Consider the following 13,710-nt stretch of genomic DNA (forward strand, 5'->3'; position numbering starts at 1 on the left):
TATGTTTCCAGAGGGCAATGACTATGTAAGGATATCTAAGGAATATTTCTGGGGAGCACAGATGCTGTAGATAATCCTATAAACTTAGATTGGACGAGCTGCTTTGCTTTATTTGGATGCTCACAAGAAGAAGTTAACTGGTGCTGTAGTGATCAAAGCCAACGATTGAACAAAGAGCATTCTACGAAAATTCGAATAGATCTTGGAAGAACCCAGGTATCCCTTTCGACTAGATTATGGACAGCTTCTCCACGCGGGCCAGAAGCGGGGAATCGGAATGGTATTCCATGCTTCTCACGGCAAAATCGCCCACTTCGTTGGTGAAACACTTTAGGGTGGAGATGGAGAAGGGACGACCGGGGAAGTTGTAGTAGGTAAAGTACTGCCCGTTCACGGCGATCAGGAAGGCACGATCCCCCAGTCCAAAGGCGATCTTGAAGAGTTTTCCTCGCACGAATGGAAACTCACCCTCGGTCTCCTCGTCACTTAGGGCAAAGCTGCGAAAAGAAAGAAGGGATTTGTTTAGAGGAAGTTATTTATGGACGATTTCTCAATGTCAGGTTAAGGTTTGTCAATTTTAGAGAAAGTTTTCTCAATGTGATGTACATTTTAGGAACAACATATCTATACCGATACTGTAAATAGGCAATAATGTGAAAAATGCGGTATGACTACCTTGATAAAGGAGTAGGTGATCTTTTTGTTTTAACTATTAAACCTAAGATAAAACTTAACCCTCTATTGGGAAACTACAGTTTTGGGAAACAGCCATTAAACACAATGACAAAAGATAACATGACATTGGAAAATTGGACCGTATATGTTTTTTTTTATAAATTATATAAAAGGGGGTTCCCCTGACATTATTCTACCTGTTATCTTCCCTCTGGTAACTGCGTGAAACCGTTGTCCGATTAAAGTTCACATGGAAGCGGAGCACCGTCCTCCCGGTGTCGTTGCACTGGAAACAGATGGAGAACTCCGTGGTCGGAGGCCCCTTGGCGATGCACTCCATGGCCACCACGGTCCCGGTTTCATATCGTCTGGGCACGTCGCTCTGGAAGGCCACCTTATCCGGACACATCAGGGTTCTCGGGAAGACGAGCGGAAAGAGCATGCGGTGATGGAACTGGGTGATCTTCTCGAAATCCCCGTAGGCCCGCACATAGTTGATTTGCTTGGGGAACTTGACGAACTCAAAGGATCCGTACAACTGATCGTTTACATAGATCTCGAAGCATCGCTGAAGTACTGCCACCCGGAAGGTGAAGCTCTGACCTGGCTGCAGTGGATTCTTCGGGCCGTCGCACTTCCAGTTCTTCGAGATCTCCTCCTGCTGCCATCCCTCTCCCGGCTGGAACATGCTGCGAATGATCTGGCCCTCGCGGAAGTTGGCCTCGATCTTCAGGAACACCGTTTCGCTCTCGTTCTGCGCGCTCACATTGTCCGTGAGGTCTAAGGAAATTCTGTTCGTAAATCGACAGGGTTGTTTTAGTACCAAATATTATAAATGCGATGTCAATCATGGACTTTTATATACTCGGTACTCAAAGGTATTTTTTAAAGTCTATGTCAATGATTATTTAGTATTTTTTATAACCACTACTTATAGATATAGATATTTTTATAATTTACGGATTCGGTAAACGAAACCCTGTTTTATACTACATCTTGTCAATATACAGCCGGATAATACAAATCCGTTCTGCACCATCTTCAAAAAACTTAACTAAAACTTAAACTCTATTTAGAAGTAGGATTTAGGAAACAAACAACAAATAAATAGTCGCTAATTTGCGATTTTTACTAGAAGTTTGCTCGCGATTTTTATTCGATTTATTGGTTTATACTCCCATAGGAATTTTATTATTTTATCGCTAACCACTTATGTTTGCATTAGAACTTGATTGGTTTGTCAACAATCGGTTATTTATAAGGGCGTATTGGCTTATTCTGTGATATATAGGTTAGCTTGTTTAATATTCTAAGTAATTAAGAAAACCGTAAAAATTATACTCATATCAACATTTTAAACTAGTCGAAGGGGTTTTTAAAAATAGTTTTAGTTCTTAGAGTACTGAGTATCCAAAACAAAAATGCATTACTTATTCGGATGGGGCTTGACGCGTCCACTGACGATGAGGACATGCCCGAAGGGAACTTCCGTTAGGACCTTTGCTTTCCAAACGTTCATCGCGGCTCCACGGTTCCACTGCAACTGACTCGACGAATCCGTATCCTTAGTGGAATCCAGCCGGATCCTACGGCGCCGTTTTATGCGCCCTTATGCTAATAGATTCGCCATCCGTCGCCTTTCCTCGTTCATTTGTTGTGATTATGTAAAGGCGGGTGAAATGAGGAATTACCTGCAGCCGCATGCAAACTTGACATGGACGTGGACGTGGTAAGGTTACCCCCAGTCCCATCCGCCAGCCGAAGCTCAACCCGTTCAATCGAATCCCATATAAATCCCCAGGCAACCCCCGAATATATCCGACCCAGTGAGACCCAGCGCTCATGACGAGAACCTTGCGCGTTTATTTATTTGATTCAATCCTTGCCTTTGTAACCCATAACTGTCATCCTCGAGTTCTTTTCACGGTTGCTGTCACGCCCCCAACTGCCGACTGCCCATTTGTTGCTAGTTACTCGCTGCACTGAGCCAAACTGGATACAAATCGATTTGAGAAGGTAAAAAAAGATATGATGGTATATATTACATAAAACACCAAATATCAATCCATGCTTTTCGGTAAGTAAGGTAATTGAAAGGAGTATTGTAGATAAAATATTTATGATCCTAACTCAAAGCAATGGTTATCAAAAAATTTATTTTCATTCATAAATTTTATTGCCCTTGTAACTACGAGAACTACTGACAATAAAACCACGGAAATCGAAATATAGTAGTTTGATATCCAGATGGTTTTTTTTACCTATGCCTTAAGGATACCTTCTTAATGCCTTTCTTATATATAACATGTTATTATAATCCTCTTTGATTCAAGAAGTTACATCTAAGTCCCTGCTTTTTTCTTCTCGCCGTGTTCTCCATCTTAACCTCTCCCTTTTGACGGTTCCATTGTTGTTGCGTGTCTTGGGCGAAATAAAACAAGGTAACAACAATTGATTCCCTGTCTAAAGTTTTTGCATTTGCAGTAAAGTGCGACTTGGGGGCTGAACCGGGGTCTCTCCTCGGCCTGGAGCACTTTTCCAGTCCCGCCCCTCCTTCCCCGAGATTCCAGTCCGGGTAATTCATTTCTTTTGACGTACCTTGGCATATTCGCTGAAGTTCTGTCTCCGTCTCTGTCTGCGTCTACACCTTTCGCTTTCGTCCACGTCCAAACCAATGACATCTCCTCAGGGCTCCACTCATCCTAGAACAGTGGAAGGTGCCTAAAGAGGTCAGCTCTTAGGAGATATGTGAAAAAACAAGAAGAATTGAATACCATAGTGTTAAATTGATACTGAAAAATGCAAATTCGAAACGTATTAAACTGAACTAGGACGATGTCAGTCAACTCCTTTGGAGGTTCTTGCTGAAACTATTTAGTCATTAGAGGCTTTACTGTACTCCCCCTTCGAAAACGTGGCCTCTGTTTGTCTTGTATCCTTCTGTTTCTGTCGCTTGCACCTGATCGAATTGGGTCCAAGTCTTCAGCCTAACTCGACTTGGCTGGGCTCACTTATTTCTGATTGCGTTTCACCTTGGAGCACCTACCCCTCGAGGCATCTCCTGACCCACCTAGCCCACTCCAACCACCCAAGGATGTGCCTGGCTTTGCCTGCTACGAATGGCAAATCGCTAATTGGTTAGTTATGGCCACTGACAATCCAATCTATCAATCGGCAATCCGACAGCCGAATATAAACATCCGCGGCGACCTTGTCAACTCCTGCCTGACCTCTGACCTCCTACCAGGCCCCGCCCCAACGACACACGCCCACTTGTTCAGCGTTCTCCAAACAGAACTAATGAAGTAATCGTGTCGATTTCAACTTTAATTTCCGCTTGTCACTCCAACTGATAACCCGAAAGCAAGTGGAGCATTGCGAGCAAGGCTTGTGTACGTTGCACAATTATCAGTTTCGGTTTCGGTTAGCTTTTTACCTTATAGATTGCCACGTTTGTGCCCCTCGAAACCCTTTTTTACCACACCGCACAGAAAAAATATATATATTTAGAGATAATAACTCGGTGGTCAACAAAATACGAACTTAAAACCGAGGATAGATCTTTCTTATATAGAAAAGTATCAGAAATTGTATCGATAATGATCTGTAACTATCATACTACTTTGGTATTTTTACATATAACCTTGTCCTTTAAAACTATATTATATTTCCACCTTTCTTATTAATAACCAGGTATCTGCTCTAAGATGATAAAAGAAACCTACAAATTGACCAATGTATCATATTAATTTTTCTCTCCGTGCCTCTCCAGAATTCTTATCTCGTTCCCCAGTCATTTTCCCTAGCCGTATCGAATCGGTTTGGGGCGAGCGACGACACGTCTACAGAAATCAGATTTTACGGTCGGGTCTGGCGACGGATCCGCAAATCGTACAACCAATATAGTGATAATGGGTTTTACGGCCACCGAGAGTCCATGCCAGCGCACCAAGTAGAAACGACTCCAACCCGAACCCCGAACCGAATCAGAATCCGAAACCCAAACGGAAGCCGAATATGGCGGCGATCGTTAATCAACCGGCTTCACCACTTAAGGTGGCGTCTGCTTTTTGGGGGCGGAGCGAATCACGTTGCTCTTCAGTATCACTAGTGGGTTTTATCATCACCTATGATCAGTGAAAGATTGATAGGGATTCCGAGAAGCGCTTATCGCCGATCCTCACCTGATGACGTACTCATGTAGGATCTCCAAGCGTGGCCAACTCATTAGTTCACTTCGGATATCCATTGATAACCGCTTTAGTTCCAGGCCAAAACTTAACTTCCTTGCGTTAGGGGGGTTCTGAAGAGATATACTATACGAATATAGAACCGATACGATCTCCACCACGTGGCGTTTTAATCGGACATGAAAATAACTTAAGCCAAACGAACAAACTTCTAGCGATCACAGTTTGCATTCCCTTGGCCCAAGTAATTCGCTGCCCTGGGATTCTGATGATTCTGTGAAGGAGTAGTTACACGTAGGCACTATATACACTTTATACACCTTATCTTTCTCCAGACAGGAACGGATCAGTTCGGAACGGATCGGTGGCGGCACTATATGCACTTGTCGCGTTTCGGAACGTAACTGAAACGTCGGATTTGACGGTGAAGTTTAAAACGCCAGCTCCCGATGAAGAATCGGGGCCCACGAAGTAGTATAGTATCGTCGATCGCTACCCATATCTCACCTGTACACCTGTGCGAGTGCGAAGGAGCGATAGAGAGTGGGAGAGGGAGAGCCGAAAAAGGCAGGGGCAACAACAGAAAACACAAATAAATATGAAATATTGAACTGGAGCAGAAAGTGGGTGATATTTTGTAGATAGCATAGCACACACACCTGAGCGTGCTGCGTGCTGTCTTTGTATTGGCCATTAAACGCGACTGTCAACGTAGCTGAAAAGCTGAAAAGAAAACGAAATGGAAATGGAAATGCCAGTGGAAATGGAAATGTCGCCCCACAATTTGTCTCAATAGATTCTGTCGTGGCTGGCGTTATCAGTACAGGTAGTGCGAACAGGTGAGGGTCCCCGCCAGCTCCCTTTACCTGCGACCCCGCCAGGCGCATCCATTGAAACCACCTCACAGCTATAGGCGTTCCTATAGGGATCTTTCTTTTTTGTTTTGATTGTGCAAATGCATTGGAAAGTAGCCAACCTTGGTCTTTCATCTAATATTACTAGAGTATCTAAAACTTTAAATAGTATAGGGTTAATATTAAGATTTCTATCGTAATACTGGAAAAATAAGTGTGGCTTTTATCAGTTATATCGATAGCAAAGATTTCAACAATATCAAACCATATTTAAGGATGTTCTGGTATTGCCTTATATCAGTAATATCAATAGCCAAGCCTTCATTATTTGAAAACACTGACAATTTTATAACTAGAAGAGTAGAAGAGTTCTTTATTTATTTAGGGATAATTCAAAAGGCTTTAAGTTATTACTCGTAATTCCAAAAAAACTTAGAATTACATTATTTTTTACATTTGTAATTAGAAAAATCCTTAACAAATATACTAAAACGTGCTAACTATACATTTCGCTTTATTGAAATCCCCACTTCGGTGTTACTATTTTGACCCCAACTGTACTTAAGAGTGTGCCTCTGACAAGTGACAACTTGGACTCTATTTGCTGGAGCGATCTGTTCCAGAGCCCCTGTCCGTTTCGCCCCACCTTCCTTATCGCCACCGCCCTTATCAGAAGACAGCGAACATGCCGAGAAAAGCCATAATTTTCTTTGAAGTTTGCACGAGACGGAGTGTCATTAATTGATTTATTACTAAAGTTGATTGCCAGGGCTTCCTTGGGTTCGCTCTGGTTCTGGACCGATTTGGGGATGTCCAAGTGGTTATATGGCCAACTAATTAGGTAAATGTGTTTGCTATGATGTTACCTACGACTCTAGCAGATATCTTCTCGCCTTGGCAGATATATTTTCATCTACAGTGATAAAGTCGAGGGTGAGAACAAGCCGTCGAGTCGATCACTTAGGTGATTGGGATGGCAACAAGGTGGCTCGTTTCGGTTCCATTTCGTCATCCAGTGTTTGCTCCATTTCGATCATTGTTTGAAGTGGGAACAGAAAGTGAGCATACACCCCATTTTTTCCCCGACATTCCCATTCTCAATTGAATTTCCAGCAAATGTGTACATTTGGACCGTGTTTATTCAGCTTGACAATGTCGCACTTGTGAACAATATATACATCTACATCATATATGGCCATGCCAACGGCTCGGGTTCCAGAGAAATATCCTATAGATCGGTCTGCTGCTTCTTGGCCTCGATTACATTCTGCATGACCAGATCGTACAGGTTGTCCTCATCCTCTTCTGGGGTTTCCTTATCCTCCGGCTTATCACTGACCTCCTGCAGGCTCTCCAGTTCTTTTCGGTAGTTCTGCAGGGCTTTTTGGAGGAGTTTCTCTACGGGAGAGTACGTGGAACGTGATCTCAGGCGGGCTTTTGCTATTTCCAAAGCCTGGAAGTGTTATATTTATCATACTATATCATATATATTGGATTATAGGAAAGATTACCTTCAGGGTGTTCGTGTTTCTCAATAGGGCCTCTTCGTAGGACAAAACCCTGGGAGCAGCGGTGATAGAAGTATCGGCCAGCTTTTCGTTCTGACGTTCCAGTTTCAGTTCCTCAGCTTGCCTGAAAAACCCATATATCTTAGAGATTCTTGTCGGCTTTTATAGAATAACCTACACCTTCTCCAATTTTTGGTCTATCTCCGCCTCTAGGGCCAGGTATTTGTCATTAATCTCCTTGATCAGGTCCATTGTGTGTCCTTGTCAAAGGATAAGTAAACAAAACCCTAAACAAACGAGTTGCCACGCAACGGTCATTTGTTTTGGCTGTTAGCAGGTGCTGCCAGGTGGCTTGAAATTCGTTGTGACAGCCAAAGCAACCTAAGTTGATAGTGTTACCACAGCGATGGAAAAAGGTAACGTTAGCGTTAACCCTTGAGAAACCCATATTTTGTAATGTCAATTAAAGTGTGTTGTTTTAATGTGCATTGTAAAATCATATTAATAACCTAAAATATATAAATTAATTATAGTCGATAGAAAAAATTACTGAGAAAACAAACCTTAGGGTTATAGATTTTCCGTCCTCGGAAGCTAAGACCACATTTGTTCCACAGCACCGTGGATATGTTTCACCATTTTGCATTATTACTTTACCCTTTAATTTCTTATATTTTTCAATAGGTGGTTGGGGAACCACATCTCTTTATTGGATCATCCATTTTATTTGCCTTTAAGGACAATTGCCGATTTTCGTGAGAATCAGGGTCTGAGTGGGTTGTCTTGTCTAATTAAGTTCCACCGATTTAGTAGGGCTTACCCTAGAAAAGTAATAAATGAAAAGCAAAAATCTATTTAGTTTTTTATATATATTTTAACAAATTTAAGTGTTAAAAAAAGGGGACAAACAATGCCAACACTTCCATATGTGTGCTTAATAATTGGTTGTTAGCAAACTCATGTTATCTGTATGATCATAAAAATGAGACAGTAATTGCATCGAAAAGTGCGATAGCTTATCTCTATGTGATTTATTATGTTTGCAAATACACCTTTTGGCGATAAATCGATTTTGATTATGTCAAATACACCCCCAATAATAAAGGCCTTACTCTTGTGTCCAGTGAAACTACACATATTTTCAATTAAGATATAAAAAAACTCAAGCTGTAATATCCGCTGCAAAAAGATACATGTCTCCTCATATAGTCCTCTTGGTGCTAATATGCTTATCTAGCTGAAGCAAATATATTTTTTTAAGGTGCAATCTTTCCGGACCCTAATACCTTCCGGATAAAAGCTCTTCAAAAAACACCTTATAATCAGATAAAAAAGTCTCGACGATCCCAAGTTTTTGATAGGATTTTTGCAAACGAAACCTAATTAAATGTTCAAACATCTTATAAACCCTTAAAGGTCTTTAAATAATATCCATATGCCCATTCCAAGGTTTAGAAACAGTCTGAATCCGAGCAGAAGATAAGAAACAAATCAAAAAGAGATATCACATAGTTCTCGAGTAATAGGAACACTATCTGGCATAAGTTTTATGACTAAAAAGGGGCTTGTGTTATACTGAATTCTAATGATGACTGGCCAAGCACTCAAATAAAAGTGGTTGCCTTGGTGGTGCAAATTTCATTTTAATAATGACTTGCTCGAAAGAGAATAGTAGTCATAAAGACGGTTTTGATGGCACCATGCCAGACAGCTTTCTCGCCGATCAAAGTCCAAGAGGCAAAAGCCGTTGGTTGTGACGAAAAGTCAGTACTTATTTTGATCAAAAATTTGTGTTTATTATTTACCATAACATTTATATCCACGCAGAGCGGGCACATACCTTTGTTCACTGACACATCACATATGGGATGGAATATACTAACTATATACACACAGTATTCTCTATCTAGCCTTCTACTTAAGTAATTTCCTACTCAACCCTCGACAGAATCTCACGCTTCCTTCAGAAATTGATTGATATGGGGCGCCACCCGCTCCGGGGTGACCAGATGGAGATGGTGGGTGCCGGGCACCTCGACGTACACCACCTTGCCGGCGTTTTCCCTCAGCGCGGCAATCACATCCGCATAGACCTGTGGCGACTCGAACTTCATGCCGGGAGTTCCCCGAATGTTGAGCACCTGGCAGCGAATCTGGCGGGCGTAGGCCAACGTCTGCTCCGCGGTGAACATGCCCAGCAGGCTGACCTTCAGCCGCAGGTCCCGGGCAAACAGATAGCCATCCTTGCTGGGATTGTGCCGCATTCCCCGGTTCATCAGCACCCGCACGGAGGGCTCATCCACGGAGCCATCGTAGGCGTCCAGCACCAGCTTGATCATCTCGTCGTACGAGTAGCAGGGCTGCTTGCTCTCCGGCAGAGACTCGTAGTCCAAGAACTTGTCCAGCGCCTTGCCCGTGCCCTGCGCCATTCTCTGAGTGCTTCGCACCGTGGGACCCGCAATGTCGATGTTGATCAGCTTGTCCACCTCGGTGGGGAAGCTGGCCGCGTACATGAAGGTCAGAGCTCCGCCCAGCGAATGGCCCAGCAGGCTGACGTTCTTCCAGTTGTACTTGCGCACTATGCGGCGGATCAGGCAAATGCCGTCCCAGAAGATGAAGTACTGCATGCCCTGCGGATAGTGCGAGGACTTCCCGTGGCCGGGCAGGTCGATGGCCAGGACGGAGGTGTCCGCCGGCAGCAGGGGGCACAGCCGGTCGAAGCTGCCGCAGTTGTCCTGCCAGCCATGCAGGGCGATGATGGGCTGCTGCTCCTTGGAGCCCCACCACTTGCCTGGAAACGGAAAATCGATTAATGCACTGGAGGAAATACATATGTATCTTCAACATATATCTACTTAAACTTGTAACTTAATGTTTTGTTGTACTACTTGGGTCAAGTTTAAGCTCTGCGATGTTATATTCTTACCTCAACTAATTTCTTATATTAACCCTAACTTTAATTACTTTGTTATTTTAAAAAAAGATGTTCGCTTTTATAAACAATTCATACATAAATAAAACGTTTTTTATCATAAGGATAAAGGATAGGATGACGTTTTCAAATTGTATTAATCATTATTTTAAACTTTTTTAAGTTTTTTGGAATTATAGTGAAACTGTTGCTTAAAATTAAACAATGAAAGAGTATTGTATAATTATAAAATAAATATTTGTTTAAAAAATTGTTTAATTTTAACTTTAAAAAAATATGTTTTTTAGTTTTTAGTTCCACTAAAACTATTCAAAATAGTGTTTTCTTTTCGTGTAGCTGCACCACAATAAAAATCACGTCAGCTTGTCATGAATGGGCCGATGCTGTTGATAAGGAAACTGGCGCCTTGATGACTCACCCTCAACGGTTCCCCACGGAACATCGATGGAGAACTCCTCCCAGCTGTCCTCGCCCAGCAGCTGAGGCGCCTCCTGCTCCTGACCATCTGAAAAAAGTGGAATCCAAACTCAAATAAAGCCGAGTTGTGACGAAACCATGGCTGGTGAAATCGTCCAGGTGGGACGCAACCAAGCCAGCGGAGACTTCGGACTCAGGTGCGAAAAGTGTGCGAACTGGTGACCTGACCATGACCTCCTCCTCTTCGTTACTCACTTGTGTCTGGGGAAAGCGTCGCCTCCGCAGATTGCGCCGTTGGTGTTGTCGCCACGCGTGTCTGGCCCATGGCAAGGTTGTAGTGCGGAAATGGGCTGTGCGATTCCGTAATCAGATAGACTGGGGCTTCAGACGGACAACTGTTTTGGAGGAATCTCCGAGAGAGACTAACGACCAACCAAAATTCCAACAGTTTACCCCGAATGTGGGAAGTTTCAAAAGAGCTGGCGGTGTGGGGGGAAAAAAGCTAGGAAGCTATGGTGAAGTGCTGGTACTATGAGAATTGGTTAAAAATAGTCATATATTAAGGCACCTAAATATGAACGTAATATTAAACAAATAGCCAACATAGTTTTTAACAGATATTAATAGAAATTTTCAAATGGGAATAACAAATATGATTTATAAAGTGTGATATTTTGAATTATCTTTTGAGCGGTACCAAGAAATACCAAATTTAGCTATAAAATACCAAAGGAGGCATCACACTTACGAGCACAGCTCATTTTAACTGTGTGGCAACTCCGTCATATTGTTTATATTTACAATTGCGTGCAATTTTAATATTATTTCCACCAAATCGTTCAATTTACCCAACAAATCAACATGTAAGTTTAGAAATTTATGCCCCCCTCATAAGCTAAACCTTTACTAATTTGAAATCCCATCAGGACGGAGTTCTGGAAATCCAACGAGCGGAAATTCTGCGATTTTTGCAAATGCTGGCTGAGCGACAACAAGGCGGTGAGTTGATAGATCCTTGAATTTAAGTACTTAAATGACCCCCCATCCCCTAGAGCGTCGCCTTCCACGAGAGTGGCAAGCGGCACAAGCTGAATGTGGCCAAAAGGATCACGGACATCAGTCGCAGCAGCGAGAAATCAGAGCGGGAGCGCCAGAAAATGGACGCGGATATCCGGAAAATGGAGGAGGCGGCCATGAGGTCATACGCCCAGGATGTGCATTCCCGTGGGGACATGACCGCGAGGTCCATCAACACGGTGATGAGGGCCACCGCCTCCTCCTCCTCTTCCGGTGGCGGGACCTCCTCCGCTGGAAGATCCCGCCAAGTAGACCCCATGCGCCTCGAGGGACTCTCCGATGATGAAGAGGACCAAAGGCGCGTGGCTCCTGGCAAGGTGGCCGCTGAAGCAGCCGCGCCGGAAGCCTCCCTTTGGGTGGAGGGCAAGTCGGACGAGGGACACACCTACTACTGGAACGTCAAGACCAACGAATCCGTTTGGAAGCCCCCCAAGGAGGGCTATCTGTCCTACGAGGAGTACGAGCGCATTAACCAGCTGGCCATCGATCAGCAGGAGATCTCCCAGGCCCAGGAGTCCCTCAAGTTTCGTGCCAATGCGGATGAGGAGGTGGCGCGGGTGAATCGCGAGAAGATGAAGGCCTTCCGGAAGCCAGACAATCCCAAGGAGAAGAAGCAAAAGGAGGAGCGGCGCCAGACGTTCAAAACGGAGGAGGAGGCGGCCACCAAGGAGATCGGCCAGTGGCAGACAGTGGTGGTCAAGTGGGGATATTTAAACATGTACATGTGGAATTCCCTAATGAAATCCTTTTTTATAGAGCACCTGAGCAACCCATTGACTGGCAGCTGCCCCAAACGGATTACTACACTGCTGCCCCCGTGATTTCAACTCCTAGTGAGCCCGAACCTCCGGCCAAGCGATTCAAGGAGAAGACGATAGGCGGTCTGGATGCGGAGACAGCCGCCAGTGCACCTGCCACGTTCAAAAGGAAGTTTGTTAAGAAGGGAAATAGCCGCCAACGCGTGGATGATTAGGTACTTAATGCAGTTTATATATGTTACCAACTAAGTAACAAAGTTAGATATTAAAATTAGTAAGGCTTTTGCATAAAACAGTGCATCTGTAGCTCAATCTATACATTTATTTTAAAATAATAAACAAAATAACTGCTATGTATAATCCATGAGACTAATCCATTTAATCCTTTTTTGCCTTTTATAGTGAAAAATTAAATAGGAGTTAAATGATACTATTATCTCTACCCAATTACCGGCTTACATATACATTTTAAAATAATTTTCAAAAAACGATAGCACTAACGACTATTTCGATAACGTTACAGGTTTATGTCCCTGCTTAAGGGTGGCAAATTTAGGTTGTAGTTTGTCGTTCTTTTTTAGTGCATTTCAGCAAACGACCTGTGGTTTTTTCCACCTCTCCACCAACGGTCACTCTGCTGTTGTTGTTGTAGGCGAGCGGTCGAAATTTGCGTCGGAATTCCATTGAAGTTGAATCGCGCTATTTTCCTGCGCGTTTTGTTGTTTGGTTTCGTTTTTCTTTCGCTGTCCGCCGTTCGTTCTCCATTCGTGTTTTTAATTCCGCGCTGCAGGCAAACAAGAAGCAGGGGAAGCAGCAAAAGTGGCGACTGCAATCGCAGCGTCGAAATTTCAATTGAAATCTGTGTGGCAATTTCAGCGGCATTCAGTGTAAATAAATTGAATTAAAGCAAAAATCTTCAGCCTGACCTGACAAAAAGTTTGCCAACCGAAGAAGTGAAAAGTAAACAATAACACGGGCAATCGAAAAAGTGGTTTTCGATAGATTACGGCACACGCACACACCTGTGATTTGTGTGCAGAGCGGTGTGTGTGTGAGGCGAAGGAGAGGAAAGGTCAAGCCGAAAATTGCGTAAAAGGGGGAGAAGAGAGAGCGGAAAGAGAGTTACGTCAGTTACGAAAAACGATAAACAATATCGATCTTAAAAAGGACACACGCTTACGATAGACAATAAACGATAATACCGATCCATTCCGATACACTATCTCGATTGTACTGAACGGAGATTCACGTCAATTCGAACGTACGATAGCCAATCTCCGATAACAATAAAGGTTTTTT

General features: G+C 43.3%; 4 protein-coding genes across 4 annotated transcripts; 1 reads left to right on the top strand and 3 right to left on the bottom strand.

Moving 5' to 3' along the window:
* Positions 1–76: 76 nt before the first annotated feature.
* On the bottom strand, positions 77–2,408 carry LOC119547171. The gene is made up of 3 exons (XM_037853901.1): positions 2,106–2,408; positions 873–1,466; positions 77–497 (listed from the first exon to the last, which is right to left on the bottom strand). Exons 1-3 carry the CDS (start codon positions 2,192–2,194, stop codon positions 230–232), a joined length of 951 nt encoding a protein of 316 aa, XP_037709829.1. The 5' UTR covers positions 2,195–2,408; the 3' UTR covers positions 77–229.
* Positions 2,409–6,905: 4,497 nt separating this feature from the next.
* LOC119547805 lies at positions 6,906–7,585 on the bottom strand. The gene is made up of 3 exons (XM_037854822.1): positions 7,406–7,585; positions 7,231–7,351; positions 6,906–7,172 (listed from the first exon to the last, which is right to left on the bottom strand). The coding sequence occupies exons 1-3, from the start codon at positions 7,477–7,479 to the stop codon at positions 6,948–6,950; spliced, it is 420 nt and encodes a 139-aa protein (XP_037710750.1). The 5' UTR covers positions 7,480–7,585; the 3' UTR covers positions 6,906–6,947.
* A 1,413-nt stretch (positions 7,586–8,998) lies between these two features.
* LOC119548394 (probable serine hydrolase) lies at positions 8,999–11,037 on the bottom strand. The gene is made up of 3 exons (XM_037855620.1): positions 10,832–11,037; positions 10,578–10,664; positions 8,999–10,018 (listed from the first exon to the last, which is right to left on the bottom strand). The coding sequence occupies exons 1-3, from the start codon at positions 10,899–10,901 to the stop codon at positions 9,180–9,182; spliced, it is 996 nt and encodes a 331-aa protein (XP_037711548.1). The 5' UTR covers positions 10,902–11,037; the 3' UTR covers positions 8,999–9,179.
* Positions 11,038–11,348: 311 nt separating this feature from the next.
* Positions 11,349–12,701, top strand: LOC119546877 (WW domain-binding protein 4). The gene is made up of 4 exons (XM_037853485.1): positions 11,349–11,439; positions 11,503–11,575; positions 11,629–12,353; positions 12,410–12,701. Coding segments are annotated over exons 1-4 (1,017 nt in total). The 5' UTR covers positions 11,349–11,437; the 3' UTR covers positions 12,627–12,701.
* The last annotated feature ends 1,009 nt before the right edge of the window (positions 12,702–13,710 follow it).

This window comes from Drosophila subpulchrella, chromosome 2L (genome assembly GCF_014743375.2).
Source record: "Drosophila subpulchrella strain 33 F10 #4 breed RU33 chromosome 2L, RU_Dsub_v1.1 Primary Assembly, whole genome shotgun sequence".
Lineage (NCBI taxonomy): Eukaryota > Metazoa > Arthropoda > Insecta > Diptera > Drosophilidae > Drosophila > Drosophila subpulchrella.